At 50.8% G+C, this 16,059-nt stretch overlaps 1 protein-coding gene across 1 annotated transcript in view; it reads left to right on the top strand.

Annotated features, from left to right (window-relative positions):
- SMG6 (SMG6 nonsense mediated mRNA decay factor) overlaps positions 1 to 16,059 on the top strand; it is a 304,176-nt gene that overhangs the window by 279,901 nt on the left and 8,216 nt on the right. Inside the window, exons 14-15 of the mRNA XM_007937452.2 lie at positions 2,542 to 2,718; positions 6,595 to 6,741. Coding sequence (XP_007935643.1) covers positions 2,542 to 2,718; positions 6,595 to 6,741 — 324 coding nt within the window. The remainder of the gene's footprint in view (positions 1 to 2,541; positions 2,719 to 6,594; positions 6,742 to 16,059) is intronic.

The following is a 16,059-nucleotide window of genomic DNA, read 5'->3' as shown; positions in this document are numbered from 1 at the left end:
GCTGTGCCCTGGAAATCCCCGTCTCCATGAGTCCCACATCCACACATGTGGCCTTTCTCCTCTTGGCCAGGAATCACACTCTCTTCCTGAGCCATTTAGTACACCTACCAGCCCATGTGCTAATAACAGTAATTCTCCTGCCTGCCTATCAGTGGACATACAGCCATCTTACACACGCCCCTTTCCTGGGCAGACTTCTGCGTCACACTCAACAGGGGTGCCAGTGTCTCTGTCACCATCCAGGTGATGCCAGGGATCCATCTCAAGCTTTTGCTCAATCCCCCTCTCAGTCCTTAGCCCCCACCTCCTCTCCATTCATTGGTGATAGCCTTAGACCAAAAAGGAAAGTCCTGAGCCCATTACATAATTCTCTATAGTGCAAGCAGTAGCTAGGGCATAAGGTCAGAGGTCATGGTGGGGTCAGGTGGCTGACACACACTGTAACGACAAGGTGGTTAAAATTAGACCACAGAGAGGAAACTGGCAGTCTTGTGGAAATGCAGAAGTTTCCTCTGCGAGTGAGAGACTGGGGATGCAGGGAGGCCACTGTGCGTGCTGCCTGCCAGGCTATTACTCATTTCAGCTCTGCTCTTTAATGCCTTTTAGCCCCTGCTTCTGTATTTCTAGCCTTCCTCATCACATGTTTGAACACACGCGATGGAATCCTTGGTCACCTGCCCTAGCCCAAGTAGAGCTTCCTTCCTCCTCCAAGGAGGGAGCCCAGGGCTGGGCACCCCAAGGTGAAGGTGGCTATTCTCTCCTAAGCCTCTGCTGGGTAGCTGAGCACCTCATAGGTGGAGGTGGTTGAGGTATTTAGCCTGAGGTTCTGGCCGATAGTGGTAGCGGGGCCACTGGAGAAGAACAAGGACCACTCTCAGGCAGGGGAGAGCGGCCCATTTAGATCACGTCGTGGGGCACACACTTGACTGGGGCGTGCTGCTCTTTCAGCAGCTGGCGGGGTGGTGCTCATTTCATTTCCATGGTGTCCAAGAAGACCTGGATCATGCCTGCTTCCTCTGTTCTCTGTGGTACCCAGGTCAACATCCCTGTGCCTACCAGTCTTCATATGAGCCTGTTGTATGCCCTTGGCACTTCTTGCCAGTAATGTGTGAGAAGTTTGAGATGTGATCTTTGCCACCAGTCAGGTTACTATCCAAGTGAGGGAGATAACACCTGTACCTGTAAAATAATGAACAAATAATCCAACCATCTCCAAATTAGTACTTTACAATGTGATGCAGACATGTAAGTCCCTTTCACATTAAGAAATGAGGAAGCATTAAAAGGGCAAGAGGTGGGGGGAGAACTCCATGTGAGCTAGTCAGTGATGAAGAATGGGCTGCCACCCTGTGGCTTATATGGCCACTGAAATGTTCCCCATGCAATATGGCCTTCATCTGCTTCCCAGCTCCAGATCAAGCAGGGCCCGTGCTCTCCCTTGGTGAACGCCCTGCCAGCAAGGATGAGAGGTCACCAGAGAGGAAGAGGGGAGGACACGAAAGGGCTAGAAAGAAGGAGGGTGTAAGCAAAGCAGGTGGGTTAGGAGGTGAGCACATGCATGTGTGGTCACCCAGGAGAAGGACCCCAGACTGGGTGGCTGTGGAAATAGGACGATTGATCAAGAGACTGAATTTCCTTTCAGCCAAATCAGCCCCAGCTTCTCTGCCAGTGCTGCCTTATGTGCTGATGTGGCCACATGGGAGCAGGGTGGCACAAACCCCGGAGGAGCAGAAATTAGTGAAGCACCTCTACCTGCTTTGCCTGTCTCCCTTCTCCTGACAGTCTCTTGCCTAACCCCAGTCTCTTGAGCATGACGAGCTGTTGGGTAGGGCAGGAACCTGTCAGGGGAAGCCCAGAATGATCTGGCTGAAATGAAACAGTGAAGAAAGCTCTCATCATTCATTTTGTACTCAGGCTGCAAGTTCTTTGACGAGGCTGCAGACGGGAGCTGAGAGGAGAGTGGCAGCGAGGGGGACCAGAGGAGCTATGTTCTAGGAGGCCCAGCACTCCACCCTTCCATCTACCAGTTAGATCGCAAGTTTAGGAGAGTCTGATTTTTTTTTTTTTTTTTTTTTTAATATCAAGACTTCAGCAAAAAAAAAAGTAAAACCTGAGAGGTGCCCCTGACATTGATGCTGGGGTTGTCTGGTACCCCAGAAAGATGACGACGACTTTATTCCTTCAGAAGATGGTAGTCCTCCATTATGCTGAGTGAAATAAGTCAGCCACAGAAGTACAAATACCGTATTAGTTCATTATTGTAAAAAGTCAAGGAAAGGTTTATGTATGGAGGGAACACTTCAAAAATAAAATAAATACATTAAAAAAAAGAGAAGATGCTAGTCCTCAATGAACCCTTGGCCCTCACTCACCACTCTGCACACACACACACACACACACACACTCTCTCTCTCCTGCTCATTCACTCTGCCCAGTAACTTTGACACATTTCTCATGTGTCCCTCAGCCAATGGTCTCTCTCATCTTCATCTTCCCTTTCAGAAAATAATGTTTTTCTTCTCTCTCTCTCTCGCCCTGTAGGTTATTGCAGCCGACTGCAAAAGGGTCACAGTACTGAAGTATTTTCTGGAAGCCCTTTGTGGACAAGAAGAGCCTCTGCTGGCATTCAAGGGTGGAAAATATGTGTCAGTGGCACCCGTCCCAGACACCATGGGAAAGGAAATGGGAAGCCAAGAGGGAAAACAACTGGAAGATGAGGTACTGTGCGGGAAGAGCACACTATGGCAGAGGGAAGCGCCCCCACCCCCATCCCCCAGCCAGCGCTGCTCTGCCCATGACTTCAGCTGCATCTCCTGGTTATTTATAACTGCTCAGAGCCATGTCTGTGTTAATGTGACCAGCCAGCTTCTCAAGAGTGCACTCTACTGGTGCCCCTCTTTGCCAGTCCCACCCCAATACCTCCATCTCACTCCAGTACGAGTTCCAGATGCTGCTTTTTAATGTTACATTGGAGGAGAAGGGAGGAAAGAAAGAGAGTTTAATAATGTGCAGCTCTGGAGGCTTAGGAAAGGGAGTTGGGGGGGCGGTGTTAGGGTTCAGGCTGAGGATCAAGTTTATAGATGTGTGGAGCACAGTGCAACACAGGCCTGAACTCCAGCCTCCAGCACACGTACAGGAAGAGCTGACATTGCTGGCCCCTGTGGAAAATCACCCCCTTCCTCAGCCTGCCCTCCCTCCCTTCCCTCCTCCCTTGCTCCCTCCCTCCCTCCTGCACATCCTGATGTGATTAAGGAATTCTCCTCTTGTTTGTTTGCCCTTGGTTGTTCCTGTAGCCCTTGCTTCACTTTAGACCGTGCTTGTGTATGTGTGTATGTAGGCACACTCATGCCTGTGTACCCCGCCATAAACACCAGCAGCACTCTGCCATGCATGTATGTGTCTTTAGACTGTGCTTGTGTATGTGTGTATGTAGGCACACTCATGCTGTGTACCCCGCCATAAACACCAGCAGCAGTCGTGCTGTATGTCTGCCATGCATGTATGTGTCTTTCTGGGTGTGATGCTTGATGTGGATCTGTATGTGTTGGGTTTGTGTGTGAGTTTACATTGAACGCTGCTGCCAGCACCCTGCTGTCTCTAGGTTCTTGGTAAATGTGAGTGTGTGATGATGTTGGAGCATGTACGTGTTTCATATCACTGCCAGCTGTCCTGCCGTGTGTCTGGGCATGAGTAACTCTGGATGTATACGCACACATACCTCACTTTCACCTGAAGGTTGACTCTTTCCTTCTCTTACCCCGCAGTGTTAAAGACAGAGGGGACTTAGGTGGGAAGGAACGTGGGACTTAGGGAAGGGACGGAAGTGATTCTAGCCAGAGGCCAGGTCACCCATAGGCCAACACAGTCATTTGGCCCGCAGCAGTCTCCAGCGCCTGGTGAAGCAGGGTGGGGTGCAGGGATGAAATCAGCAAGAGGCCAGGGAAGCCAGATGTCAGCTGGAAACTGTCATTTGTGATCTGAAGCAGTGATAGAGTGGCCACCTTTGGTTCAGAGCAGCAAAGTCTTGGACTGCCTTCATTAGAATCACTGGAGAACCCCACCCCTCCCCTGATGACACAGGGCTCAGCTTCCAGAACAGAGGTGGTTCCAGGGATAAAGCTGAGCCCAAGATTCAAGACTATTCCAGATGAAACCTGGGCAGGGAATAACGGGAAAGAATGAGCTGTCAGCATGGGAGGAAACAGTGGGGTTGCTAAAGCCACTGGAGTGTTCAGGCTTCACGCGGGGCAGAGCAGTGCCACCCAAGCCCTGGGCACTGTGTAGGGAAGCGGGTGGCACAACACCCTGGTCTGTTATCTCATGTGCACTTTAAGGCTGAGGCTGGCAGTGGAAGATCAGCAAGGCTAGTTCTCAGGATTACTGCTGTCCTCTGGACAGTGGAGCCTGCAGTACCAAATCAGATTAGGCAAGGGAGGCTCAGAGGGAGGCGCACAGTGTAAAAGCCAAGAGCGTCTCCTCCTTTCTTACAAGGACCAGAACAGCTCTCTGGTCCCAGATCTTTTCTGTGCCACACTCTCCCCTCCTAAATCTTACTGACCAGACAAAGGTTGTGACCCACACCATGCTACCTACTTCTTCCTTTTCCCACTAACCTCCTGGGTTCCTTTATGTTAGTGGCCCCTGGGAAACCCTACTTACACTGGTCTGTGTAATTTCATAACCCCAGCACTTCCTCGTTTGCTGTGAGAGCTGAACGAACCTCAGACTAGTCTCTCTGACCCTCTTTTGACCTCCATCAGGCTCCCTCCAGGCCCCATGATAACCCTGAAGATCCCTGATCAGAGCAGGCCGTGCTCCCCCCACGGGCCAATCAGGCATCCTGTTCCACTCCCTCTAGTCCAGGTTAACCATGTGAATAAGGAAGTATGTGTGCAGAGAGCCTTCCTCCTTCCCATGGCCTCGGCCTTTTCGGAGGTGAGCCCTGTGACGCTGCAGCATACCTATTGCCAGATGAGTGATGACTGTGCAGACCCCAGACCCCTGAGACCTCTTAGTTAGTGGTAGTTCTGGCTCCATCTTGACATCTCATCTCTCCCCCAATGTAGGACTGAGTCATTCAACCTGATTGAAATACAAAATGGGAGCTTCAGACATCATCCTTCATGAACAGAACAGAGTTCTCAGGGATGCTACCAAAACACTGTCTCCCTACCCCTAGATTCTGCTCCCAAGACAAAACATCTCCTATCACTCAACTACTTTCAGCCAAGAGAATCCATCAGAATATTATCTGTGGTGCACAGTGAGAAGAGAGAGCAGTCCATACTCAATGGGCACAGGACAGGCCTTTGGGAAGTCTGGTGAAAGTAAAGCCACTGTGGGCTGGATCTGGGCTTACAGTCCACATTTAGGCAGTCTTTGTAATAGTGATGAGAACACAAAGATAGGATAAAGGTGCTGCTTTGAATCTGAGTCAGACTTATTTGGGTTTGAATCCCTGCTCTGCCACTTACAGCTTGTATGCCTCTTGAGCAAGTTATTTAATTCTCTCAGTTTGTTCACTTATAAAATGGAGATGATAATAGCACCAGTTTCTCAAGTGGTTGTGAGGATTAAATGAGTTAATACATGAAAAATGTTTAGCCCAGCACCACCCCATCCCCCACCCCCCACCCCTGACAGTAAGCACTCAGTTAGTGGTAACTGTTACTGTCGTAATCATTGTCATTATTATCATCCAGTTTGAAACACAGGAATCTTCTCCTACCAAATCCTTCCCCATGTACCCATGCTAACCTACCCCTCCAAGGAAGCTTCTTGGCCAGCTGCATGTTCTCTACTGACCAAGGCCAAAAGTGAGAGCATGAGGAATGGAGCCTGGGACCACCCGGAGAGTGGTAGTTCTGAGCAGAGGCTGCTAGTGAGGAGGCGCTATCCCTAGGGAATGCTCCTCCAGCCTGGCAGCAAGTGCCTGAAGCTAGCCAGCCACTCCTGCCCTTCCGGCCCGGGGGGGGGGGGGGCCGCAGCTGAGCAAGGTCATGTCATGTGAATTCCTGTAATGGGGCCCAGCAGCCCCCTCACCACCAGGCTGTGGTCCTAAAAAGAAAGTAGGGCAAGGTCTGCTGCGCTGGAACATCTACTCCCTGATGCTGTTTGGGGTAAGGGAGCATCCACGCCTAACTCCCAGCTGTTGGCCAGAGTTGATTCCTATCAGATAATTAGCATGAATTAAATTCAGTGGTTTAACTCCCTGTTGTTCCCCCCTTTGGTGATTTCCAAATGAAAGTAGGTTCAGAGTTGGACCTGGTGAGTATGCGAGAAGAACGAGGAGCCATGAGTGCAAGCATGGCAGTGTATACATGTGAGTGAGCCTGCTTCCTGATGCTTGTGTGTAACTCTGTAAGAGGCACAAGCCCTAGAGTGCAAAAGGGAGCCACTTGCGGGGAAGAGTGGCAGCTTCTCTCTGCCTGCTCTATGCCTGAATAGAGGGGATCACACACGTTGGGGGCCCTTTGCAGAGAGAATGGTCCTAATAAACATGGTGGAGTAGGCCTGAGATGGTAGAAGGGGGGCTTCAGTAAATGCTGTGTGCTCACAGTGTCTTCTTTCCCCTGTCGGCTCCGCCACCCAAAGGAGGAGGATGTGGTGATTGAAGACTTTGAGGAAGATTCAGAGGCTGAAGGCAGTGGGGGCGAGGACGACATAAGGGAACTTCGGGCCAAAAAGCTGGCTCTGGCCAGGAAGATTGCCGAGCAGCAGCGTCGCCAGGAGAAGATCCAGGTGGGGCTTGGCTGGCCAAATTGGCACCCAACAGGGTGGTAGCCATACAGAGTATGATGGGGGTGTAGGCAAGGAGTGTAGGTGAGTGGAACCCTCTCGGGAAGGGTCTCACAGTGCCATGTCTAGCACCACCCTCATTTTCTTACTCTGCCACTGAATTCTGGGAGCTCTGGTAGCGTAGTGGCTAAGGCACTTGACTGCTAACCAGAAGGCTGGCGGTTCAAACCCACTAGCCACTCCTCGGAAGGAAGGTTGGGCAATCCTACTTCCGTAGTGATACTGCCTCGGAAACCCAAGGAGGGGTCGCTGTGAGTCAGGGCTGACTCGACGGCACATAACAACAACAACAACAACCACCACTGAATTCTAGGAGCATATTTGGTGTCTTAATTTCCTGGGTTCCAGAGCAAGGTCAGGGTCTTCTCAGAGAAGCTGATGAAAGCTTCACCCCCCCAACACAATGATGATCTGTAAGTGTATACTCAGGCATACATACCACGTACATAATCTTCCATACAGTTCCAGGGGTTTCACAGTTCCCTTGGGCCTTATCCAGGTACTCCCAGAGAGGCCATGGAGTCTCAGCTAAGAGTATGTATTTCCAAGGGGAGAAGATGTCATAGGCACGGTCTGCTTATCTGATTCTCAGGGTAATGAAAGAGCCCCCTCTAGCCAAGACACTGACTCCACCCTCCCAGCAAGAAACTACCTAATCTCCACACAAGAGCTGTTTCCACCATCATCCTTCTCTTGCACCCAAACCCTCATTTTCAGCAAGTTTTTATTTCTGGATATCCCAGCTCACTTCTTATCTAGAGCCCCATGGAGACAAAGACAAGCTGGTCATGCTCCCCACTTTAATGACTGTGTGCACAGGAAGCATCAGGCCCCGCCCCTCAGCCTCTTCAGGAATGTCTGTTTCCAAATCTCTCTTCAGCTGCCCCTCTCCTTTGGCACAGGGTTAAGAGCACATGATCAGGCAGACCCGATTACAGTCCAGGCCTCACCACTTACTGCTCTGTGGTGGTGGGCAAATTATTAACTTCTCTGAGCCTTTTTCCTAATCTCCAGTTAGATAGTAGCAACTAGAATAAAGTGAAAGTGTTAACAGAATCTAGACCTTAGGTTTGCCATGCGCTTAGCACAGTGCATGTCATGTAGTATGTGCTCCATAAATGGTCACTATATTCTGGCATGAATCTAATAGCCCCTTAGACAGAGCCCTGGCCTGGGAAGGAGAATGAGTACCAGTTGGGATCCATCATTCCTCAGACATGTTCATGTCCCCGCTGGAATCAAGTAGATAATACCTCAACCAGCATCATCCATCATGGGGGCTGACTCAGGTGTCTTCATGTAAACCTCCACTGTAGCTCTCAAGTCGGCTTCATTCTCCAGCTTCTGCCCTGTGACTCTTCACCCTCAGTCTTCCCAAGAGCCCTGTCTGTCTGTACTCACCACCTCCACTCCTTGACCTATTTACTGTCAACCTCACTGTTGCTGTTGTTAAGTGCCGTCAAATCATCTCCGACTCATAGCGACCCTGTGTACAATGGAACAAAACGCTGCCCAGTCCTGCATCAACCTCACAACCCTTGCTATGCCTGAGCCCGTAGTTGTAGCCACTGTGTCAGTCCATCTCACTGAGGGCCTTCCCCTTCTTCACTGGCCCTCCCCTTTACCAAACATGACACCCTTCTCCAGGGAGGGTCCCTACGACAGCAACACCAGAGTGAGAGAGCATTCCAAGCAGCATTCCAGCTGCACTTCCTCCAGGACAGATATGTTATTTCTTCTGGCAGTCCATGGCACTTTCAGTACCCCACAGTTGCAGAAAATTGTGCCATAGCCCACCAAAAACCCATCTTTATGAAATCTCAGCCTTGTCTTGGTTGACTTTGGACTCTGGTGACTTTGCACCCTGAAGCCACCTTCTTCCAGCTTCACTTTAGCACAAATGAAACCTTGTCTTTTGTCTCTCTGTTGACCATTCTCCCCTCCCAGTCATCCTCAGCATCATTCTTTATTTGGTCTCCTCCTTCCTTTCTGCTACATAGTGACCGGTGTTGATGTTCAGCAAACATTTATTCAGTGATTTTTGATAGATGGTAGCAACTAGAGCATCATCTTAAATTTCTCCCCAGCTTTTAACCCTCGTATCTAATTTCTTAGCAAATCCTCTTTATTCATTCATTTATTCCCTCCCTTCCTCTCTATTCCCATTATGACTACTACTATTCTAGTTCAGGTACTTGCTTGAATTGTAACAAACAAGGTCTCTACGTTGTACAACTCCAGGGAATGGGGTTTATCTTACAGTCTGTGAATGGCGCCTCCTGGAGGCATGCAGTACACAGTCATCATCGTCGTCCACTGCCTCCAGTGTAGTTTACATGTTTTAATCATTCTCTTCCCAAAAGAGCCACTGCCCCTGTTCACTAATCATCAGTGCCTTTGTGTGGCCAGTAAAATAAAGTTTAACTCCTTACTATGGTATTTAAGGCTTTGCAATCTGTTCACAGCTTTTCCACCCTCTTCTCCTGTTACTTCATCCTCTGTGAGCCCTTACTAGGTATGTGACTTTGGGCAAATTATTTAACTTCTCTGAGCTCATTTTCTCCTCTAGAAAATGAAAATGATAAGAGCACCTACCTCTTAGAGTTGTTATGAGGCAAAGATGAGACAGTATCTGTCAAGTGTCCATCCAGACATGCAGGTCCTCTTGCCTGGACAACACTAACCTTCCTCTCCACGCGCTGTCCCCCAGACACATTCCACCCTTTCCCACTCTCAGGTCTTCTTAATGCTGTTCCCTCAAACCAGAGTACCCTTTCCTGCTCCATATTTCCTGTTACCTGCTGAAATTCTATTCCTTCTTCACTCTCCAGATGAAAGTCCATCTCCCCAACGAAGCCTTCCCCAGTTCTCCCAGGAGGGATTCAGCACTCTCTGCTCAGTGTTCCTGTAGCATTGATTTATACCCCATTTGTGGAACTTGTATCATGTGTCACGTTACAGTTCTTTCTGGACTTGTTTCTCCCACTGTATTGTGAACTCCTTGGAACCAGGGACAAGGTCTTTAGTTCAGTTTAGCAAGGGGTGCTAAACATCTGCTATGCTAGTGGTTGGAAGACACAGACGTGAGCAAAAAAAGTCACCTTCCAAAGTGCACAATGAGAAGCCCGTGTTTAATCAAGTGATTGGACGTGTTAACCAGTGTTGTTAGGAAAGAGGAGGGAGAGAATGCTGCCTCTCCACTGTGGGAGCACCTAATGAGGGATCTGTCCCACCTAGAGTGCCGGGTTCAGCTCTGCCTCTCCCAGTGACAGGCAGGACCTTACACTTCAGAGGTCTTCTGTTAAGATGTAACTTCCAGTGCCCTTGACCACCCCTGTCCAGGAGGCCTGACCTCATCATCAGCTCCCTCAAACGAGGCTGCTCAAGCACCACCACTGAGGGTCTCCTGGAGGCTGGCCGGAGCTCGGGGTACTGTGGCCCTTTAAGAACAGGCCCCACATGCACCGCTGCTGGCGGCCCTGCCTCCTGTCCGCCTCCTTCCTCCAGCCTCACAGCCACAGGAGGATTTCTCAGCAGAGGAAAAATTCCCCCATTCCCTTCCCCCTCCCTTTTAATGCCCGGGGCCCTTCACTTCCATAATTCTTCATTTTCCAGCCTTGAACGTAAGCCAGACACATCTGTCTGGCCATATGCGTGAACCCTGGAGTCTGTGCCGAGGTGGCTGTAAAACAGGGCCGGTGAAGGCCCTTCTGGGAGAGCACACACATGTGTGTGCCCTCGGGCCATTGGCTCCCTGCCCAGAACCACGGGGGCTTCAGCGCTCCAAACCTATGTTAACCTTTTCTTATTTTTCCTCTTTTTGTTTAATTTAAGGGGGGAAAATCCCAAGGAAAAGGTATAAATTGTCCTGGGAGCGGGGGAGAGGCTTCTAGCTCGGAAGGCCATTATTGTTGGCAGGTACCTGGGTCACACTAATACAATAAGGAAGAAAGGAGCATCTAGTGAATTAAGATCGGAGCGATGGGCTGTAAATTACACTGCTCTGAACTCCATCAGTCTCCAGGGGTGTTAACCGAGAGGTGTAAGGCAAGTCCCCAGCTCCCAGCGCCTTTTACAAATGCAGCAAAACAGGAACCACACATGTTTGGGGAAGGGGATATGAAGATGGGGTTGAAAAAAATCTTCCTTGCCCCCATGATGGCTATAAAGTCCAAGTGAGAGCTGGAGCGGTTGCCACACCCCCTCTTCCCTGCTCCCACCTAGACCCCAGGGCCCAAGCTCATCTGTGGGGCTAGGGGAGGTGAGGCCTGGCCTCCCTCTGCAGCCTGTCCCTCCCTGCTTCCGGCATTGCACAGAGGCTGGTGAGTGGGGCCGACTGGAGGTCAGAAAAGGGGTGTGGGGAGCTCTCTGGGCCTGTGCAGCTGGAGCAGCAGCCCAGGCAGGCCCCTGGATTCTGAAGGGGGCCAAGCCCGCCCACCCGGGTACTTGAGGCCACACTCAGGCTCAGCCCAGGCTTTGCCTTGTTGCCTGAGACAACTCTTCACGTTGGATTGGTTCTGCCCACCTTGATGCTTTCCGCCTGAGCTCTTTTCATTCCCCTTGCCATTCTTGGGAGATGTCCAGAGACCATTACAGGGTCCATGGTTTGTCTGGGAAATTGGTCAGAAGTGCTTCATTCCTAACCAGGCCCCCTGGGCAAAGCGGTCACTGAAAATCCTCCTCCAGGCATGAGGCGGGGCCTCTTGGCACCTCCTGCTGACTCTGAATCCCTTCCCACCCACCACCCACCCCCTTTCGCCTTCTAGCTGCCTCCATGAGGCTTTGCTGTGATTTGTGCTGCTGTCGGGCGGGGTCAGGTTTCCTGAGCAGTTGCAAACATCCCACCTGAAACATAACAGGCTCTTCCTCTGGACACGGCTATTGTTCCCCTCCACATTATGGCCACAGTCTTGCTCTGTAGCCAGCAATGACATGTGTTCTGAAAATAGCTTCATTCCCCTGTCCCCTTCCCGCCCACCCACCCCTCCTGAAGATGCAGTCACTCCTTTGTGGTGGCCCCAGGAGTTTCACTCTAAATATAGCTGCAACCCATTCACATTGCCACCCAGCTGGGGGGTGGGTCATTGTGGAACAATGGGGCATCCACAGAGCCCCCAACACCTGTATGGAAGCTAGCGGAAGGCAGACACTCAGCCCTGGCTCCTAGCTGTCGGAGGCATGGTGGGAGCCAGTGGACTACCAGGCCAGGGGCACGTTCACGTCAGGGCAGGAAAGCACATCAGCCTGTGGAGCCAGGCAACCGCCCTCCCCACCCAAGCCCACTCCGGTGCCCCTGCAGACGCTGGTGCTGGGCCTCCCCAGACGCTGGTGCTGGGCCTCCCGCTTGCTCCAGCCACTCCCACCTCCCTGGCTTCAGCAGCATCCATAAGGTCCTGCCCTCCTACAGCCTGAGTGGGCCACTGTTGGGACACCCTTAGGCTGCTACTTGGAATAAGTTCAGAGGTGCCCTGCTTGGCTCTCCCACTCTCTCTCCATCGGGAAAGGGCACCCTTCTTTGGCTTTGTCAGACCAAGAGCTATCAGATCAAATTCAGCCAGCTTATCTTTCAACTCGGAGATTCTGTGATTGAGCTCCTAAGAGCTCTCAGGCTCTACAAGGAACGATGGTAGTCTCCCTCAGCACCTTACGGTCTAGTTTGAAAATAAACTCAGTCCTCATAAAACAAGAAATAACAAACATGTCATTGTAACTTTAAAAAAGAAAGCAAGTTAACTGTTCAGCTCTGTGGTCCTGACTTTGTGCGTCCAGAGAAGGGATCCTAAACAGCCCTTTTCCCATTAGTGATCTACCCCAACTGAGATGCTGTCCACTGCTCCCAAGAGAAGAAGATGATGGCTCTGCACTGCTTTCTGTAGCCCAGGCGGTATCTGCTCCCTTGGTTTCTGCTGGCACAAGAAGGAACTACCTCCCAGTGGTTGTCTCACCAACTATTCCTATTTTTTATTTCATTTCCACTTTTTATTTTTCATTTTAAAAAACTACACATACACATAGTTTAATACCCACTGTTCTGCTATGAATCTTACAGTAGAAATCAACAGTCTTATGCCCTACCTGTTCCCTGCTCACTCTAGTTCTACTCCTTAGTGGTTTCCCCACATAGCTAACCTTCTGGATTCATGGTGATGATGATGGTGTTAGTGCCATTGAGTCATATTCATAGAGGGTGAAAATGGAGTTGGATAGCAAGAAAGGAAGCTGACATTTGTTGAGTTACTGGTACCTGTATCCGGGGTGTGTGTGTGTGTGCTAGGTATTTTCACATACAAAGTGAATGTGAAAATTTGCTGTTATAAAAACCTATTTCCGGTGGAGACATTTTTCTAGCCAGAGAGGCCTAGGGATGACTATTCCATCACCCTGTCACCCTGTCGAGGGAAAGAAGCTGCCTCACTCCCTGTGGAGCCCCTAAGCAGAAGGAAGACCTAAGAAGGCCTTTTGCTGGTCTCGCTCTGCCTCCTGGTCTGGGTTCTCCAAGTTCCACAACTCCTGTGAGCTAATTGCATTATCTTTATTTGTAATTCTCAGCATCTCGGTTTTCAACAGATCAACATCACAAAATCATCCCCACTGCATAGAAGAAGGAACTTAGCCCCTAAACATGAGCGCCCTTCCTGGGGACCCAAGCCAGTTGGCTTCCTCATTAGAAGTTATTGTGTCTCATCTCTTTCCCGTTTTCCCACCAGCTTGCTCAAAGATGCTTGCACATCACGGAAAGTGGGTTACTTCGCACCTCCCAGAAACAGAAGTAAGGTCCTCCGCGCTTTGTGACAGTTTGGTACCCATTACCATGGGTCTGACTCAGAGTCTGCTTTCCTTGGGTTCCCAGTACACTGTCCAAGAGCCATAGTGGCCCTGCCTTAGCTGCAGTTAAAAGGGTTACTGTGAAACTCTCCTTCCGGGTCAGCACACTTGACTCACGGCCAAGGCCTGTCTCTCTGAATCACAGCATTCCAGTGGCGCCCCCCTCACCCCCACCAGAGGCTTCTGCAGCTTTTTACTCATACAAACAAAAATAAATCTCACTACCGGCCTCTGAACTCCACAGCAGCGTGCTTCCCCCTGCTCCCCAAGCATCCCACGGCTGTTAGTGAGGACTTGGCACTCTCCCACCGACACCACTTTTTCACTCCCTGTGCGTCCGGTGTCCTTCTCTCACCGTGCGACCCAAAGATCGGAATGGGACGTGACGGCCGGCACAGGCGCCGTGCACAGCTGCCAGGAATCTGACGGGTAAAATCTGGAAAAGTTGGGAGGGCAAATGCTAGACACACACACACACACACACACACAGCGCCACTCAGAGAGGGCCGGAAACGCAGACACCCATAGACGAGCGCCTGTGGACTCCCAGGCCCTCCTCAGTCTGCCATTCTTTCTGAGGGGATTGGGCCAGACTGGTGACCCACATGTGACCCCCAGAGGCCCACTGGTACCCCAGGAAGAGAGGGGGCAGCTTCATTTTATCTACTGAGACTCCGTGAGGGCATGTGGGGAACAGGAAGCAGTTGTGTGGTGACTCACTGGGCAGAGCCAGGTTAAGGGAAGTTGTCTGCGGGCGTCTTCTGGGACCGGATGATGGCAGCACAACTCCGACCACTCTCACACAGCAAGACCCTACCCCACCTGAAGGAACCAAAAAAAGTCTCTCACCTCCCTGAGAGGCTGTGCCTGTTCACCTTTCTGATCATGAGCAAGAGCTCAGAGAATTCAGACAGTTGGAGTTTCCCTGGGCCCTGCTGCTATCTTTTTTCTTCTGTTCTGTCATCAGAATACCCAGGTGGACTCATTTTGTCCCCAGCTTCTCTTGGCCACCTGGCTAAAGGCCTCATGCCTACTGCCAGCTATAAAGGTAGGATAGCAGAAGGTTTTAGGAGCTAATTGTTCACGTGGGAAAAAATGACAGCCAGCTCCACTCTCTTCATAGAGTCAAAGCGAGGTTGGAGTGTCATTTCTCAAGGCAGAACAGAGACATGTACAAGAGTCTCAGGCGGCTGGATGGAGAACATCAAGGCTGGGAAAAAGGAGGAGAAGGGCTGATGTTTTATCTGTGTGAAGGACAGGGGCCAGTGAGTTGTTAACCTAACCTGAGCAGGGACCATTTGCTCCTCTTAGAATATACCCACAGCAAGTTCGATGGGATGTGTGCCACCTTCTAGTTGGCAGCCCTGTGGGGAGGGGCAGTGACCTTCTCCTGGGAGGGTAGCCAGCAGCAGTGGTACTTCCCCTAGTGAGGTGAGATCAGTAGGAAGACTTGAGCAGGCAGGGCCTCTCAGGTCGCATTTCTCATGCCTGCCAGCGTCCTGTGGTCTGTGCCTTCCACCAGCTGTGGTGGCAGTGGCAGCATCGCCTTACTCATAGGGAGAGGTCCCCAGCAGGTCACAAGAGAAGCCACCCCCATCGTTTGAAGCCATGCCCTTTCAGTTTTACTGTCATTGTCAGTGAAACCTGAGCAGCCTCCCTTGCTGACTGTTGGTGGCCAGGGCCCAGCACTGTGGGCCTCATCTCAATTGGCACGCAAGTCCATTCCCCCTGCCCCACATCTGCATGTCTCTGTGTCCCTGCAAGTTGTTGTGTGGCAGAAGGCCATGAGAGGGCATGGCAGGGCTGGTACCTGCTCCCCTGGCCCCTGCCAAATTTGTGTTACCACCTTCCAGCTCCATACACAGGGAGCAAGCTGTCTGGGCAGATGCCAGCGAATCAGTTGCTTCTTGGCTGTGGTCCCCAGAAGAGGAAGTAGCCCAAAAGTGACCATGTTCTGGACATACCCAGAGCTCTCTTGAAGGGCTATTGCCACATGTAAGACTCTGTCAGACTTGAGAAAATTGGGCTTCCACAGACGTGTCTGGTCCCTGAAAGACATGAAAGTCTGTAAGGCTTTGTGTATGACACCATACACTTTCCAAGGTGTGATGCTAAGACCACTGGTACTACGTGAGGTGATTTTTAGGTGGTACATGGAAGACACCTGGACCTGTTGTGAAAACTTAGCACACAGTAGTGAACATGACTGTTGTTGTTGTTGTTATATGCCGTCGAGTCGGCCCCGACTCATAGCGACCCCTCCTTGGGTTTCCGAGGCAGTATCACTACGGAAGTAGGATTGCCCAACCTTCCTTCCGAGGAGTGGCTGAACATGACTAGGTTACCAGATTTTCAGACTACAACATCATTTCTTAGGAAGAGCCCAGCAGAAAAGTAAGATGACTTAAAGCCAGTTTAAAGAAAAACATTTAAGTA

The sequence above is a fragment of the Orycteropus afer genome, unplaced genomic scaffold (assembly GCF_000298275.1).
Source record: "Orycteropus afer afer isolate SDZICR_OR568_19922 unplaced genomic scaffold, OryAfe1.0 scaffold00042, whole genome shotgun sequence".
Taxonomy (NCBI): Eukaryota; Metazoa; Chordata; class Mammalia; order Tubulidentata; family Orycteropodidae; genus Orycteropus; species Orycteropus afer.
Note: the sequence above shows the minus strand (reverse complement) of the source record. Positions and strands in the feature narration are given on the sequence as shown.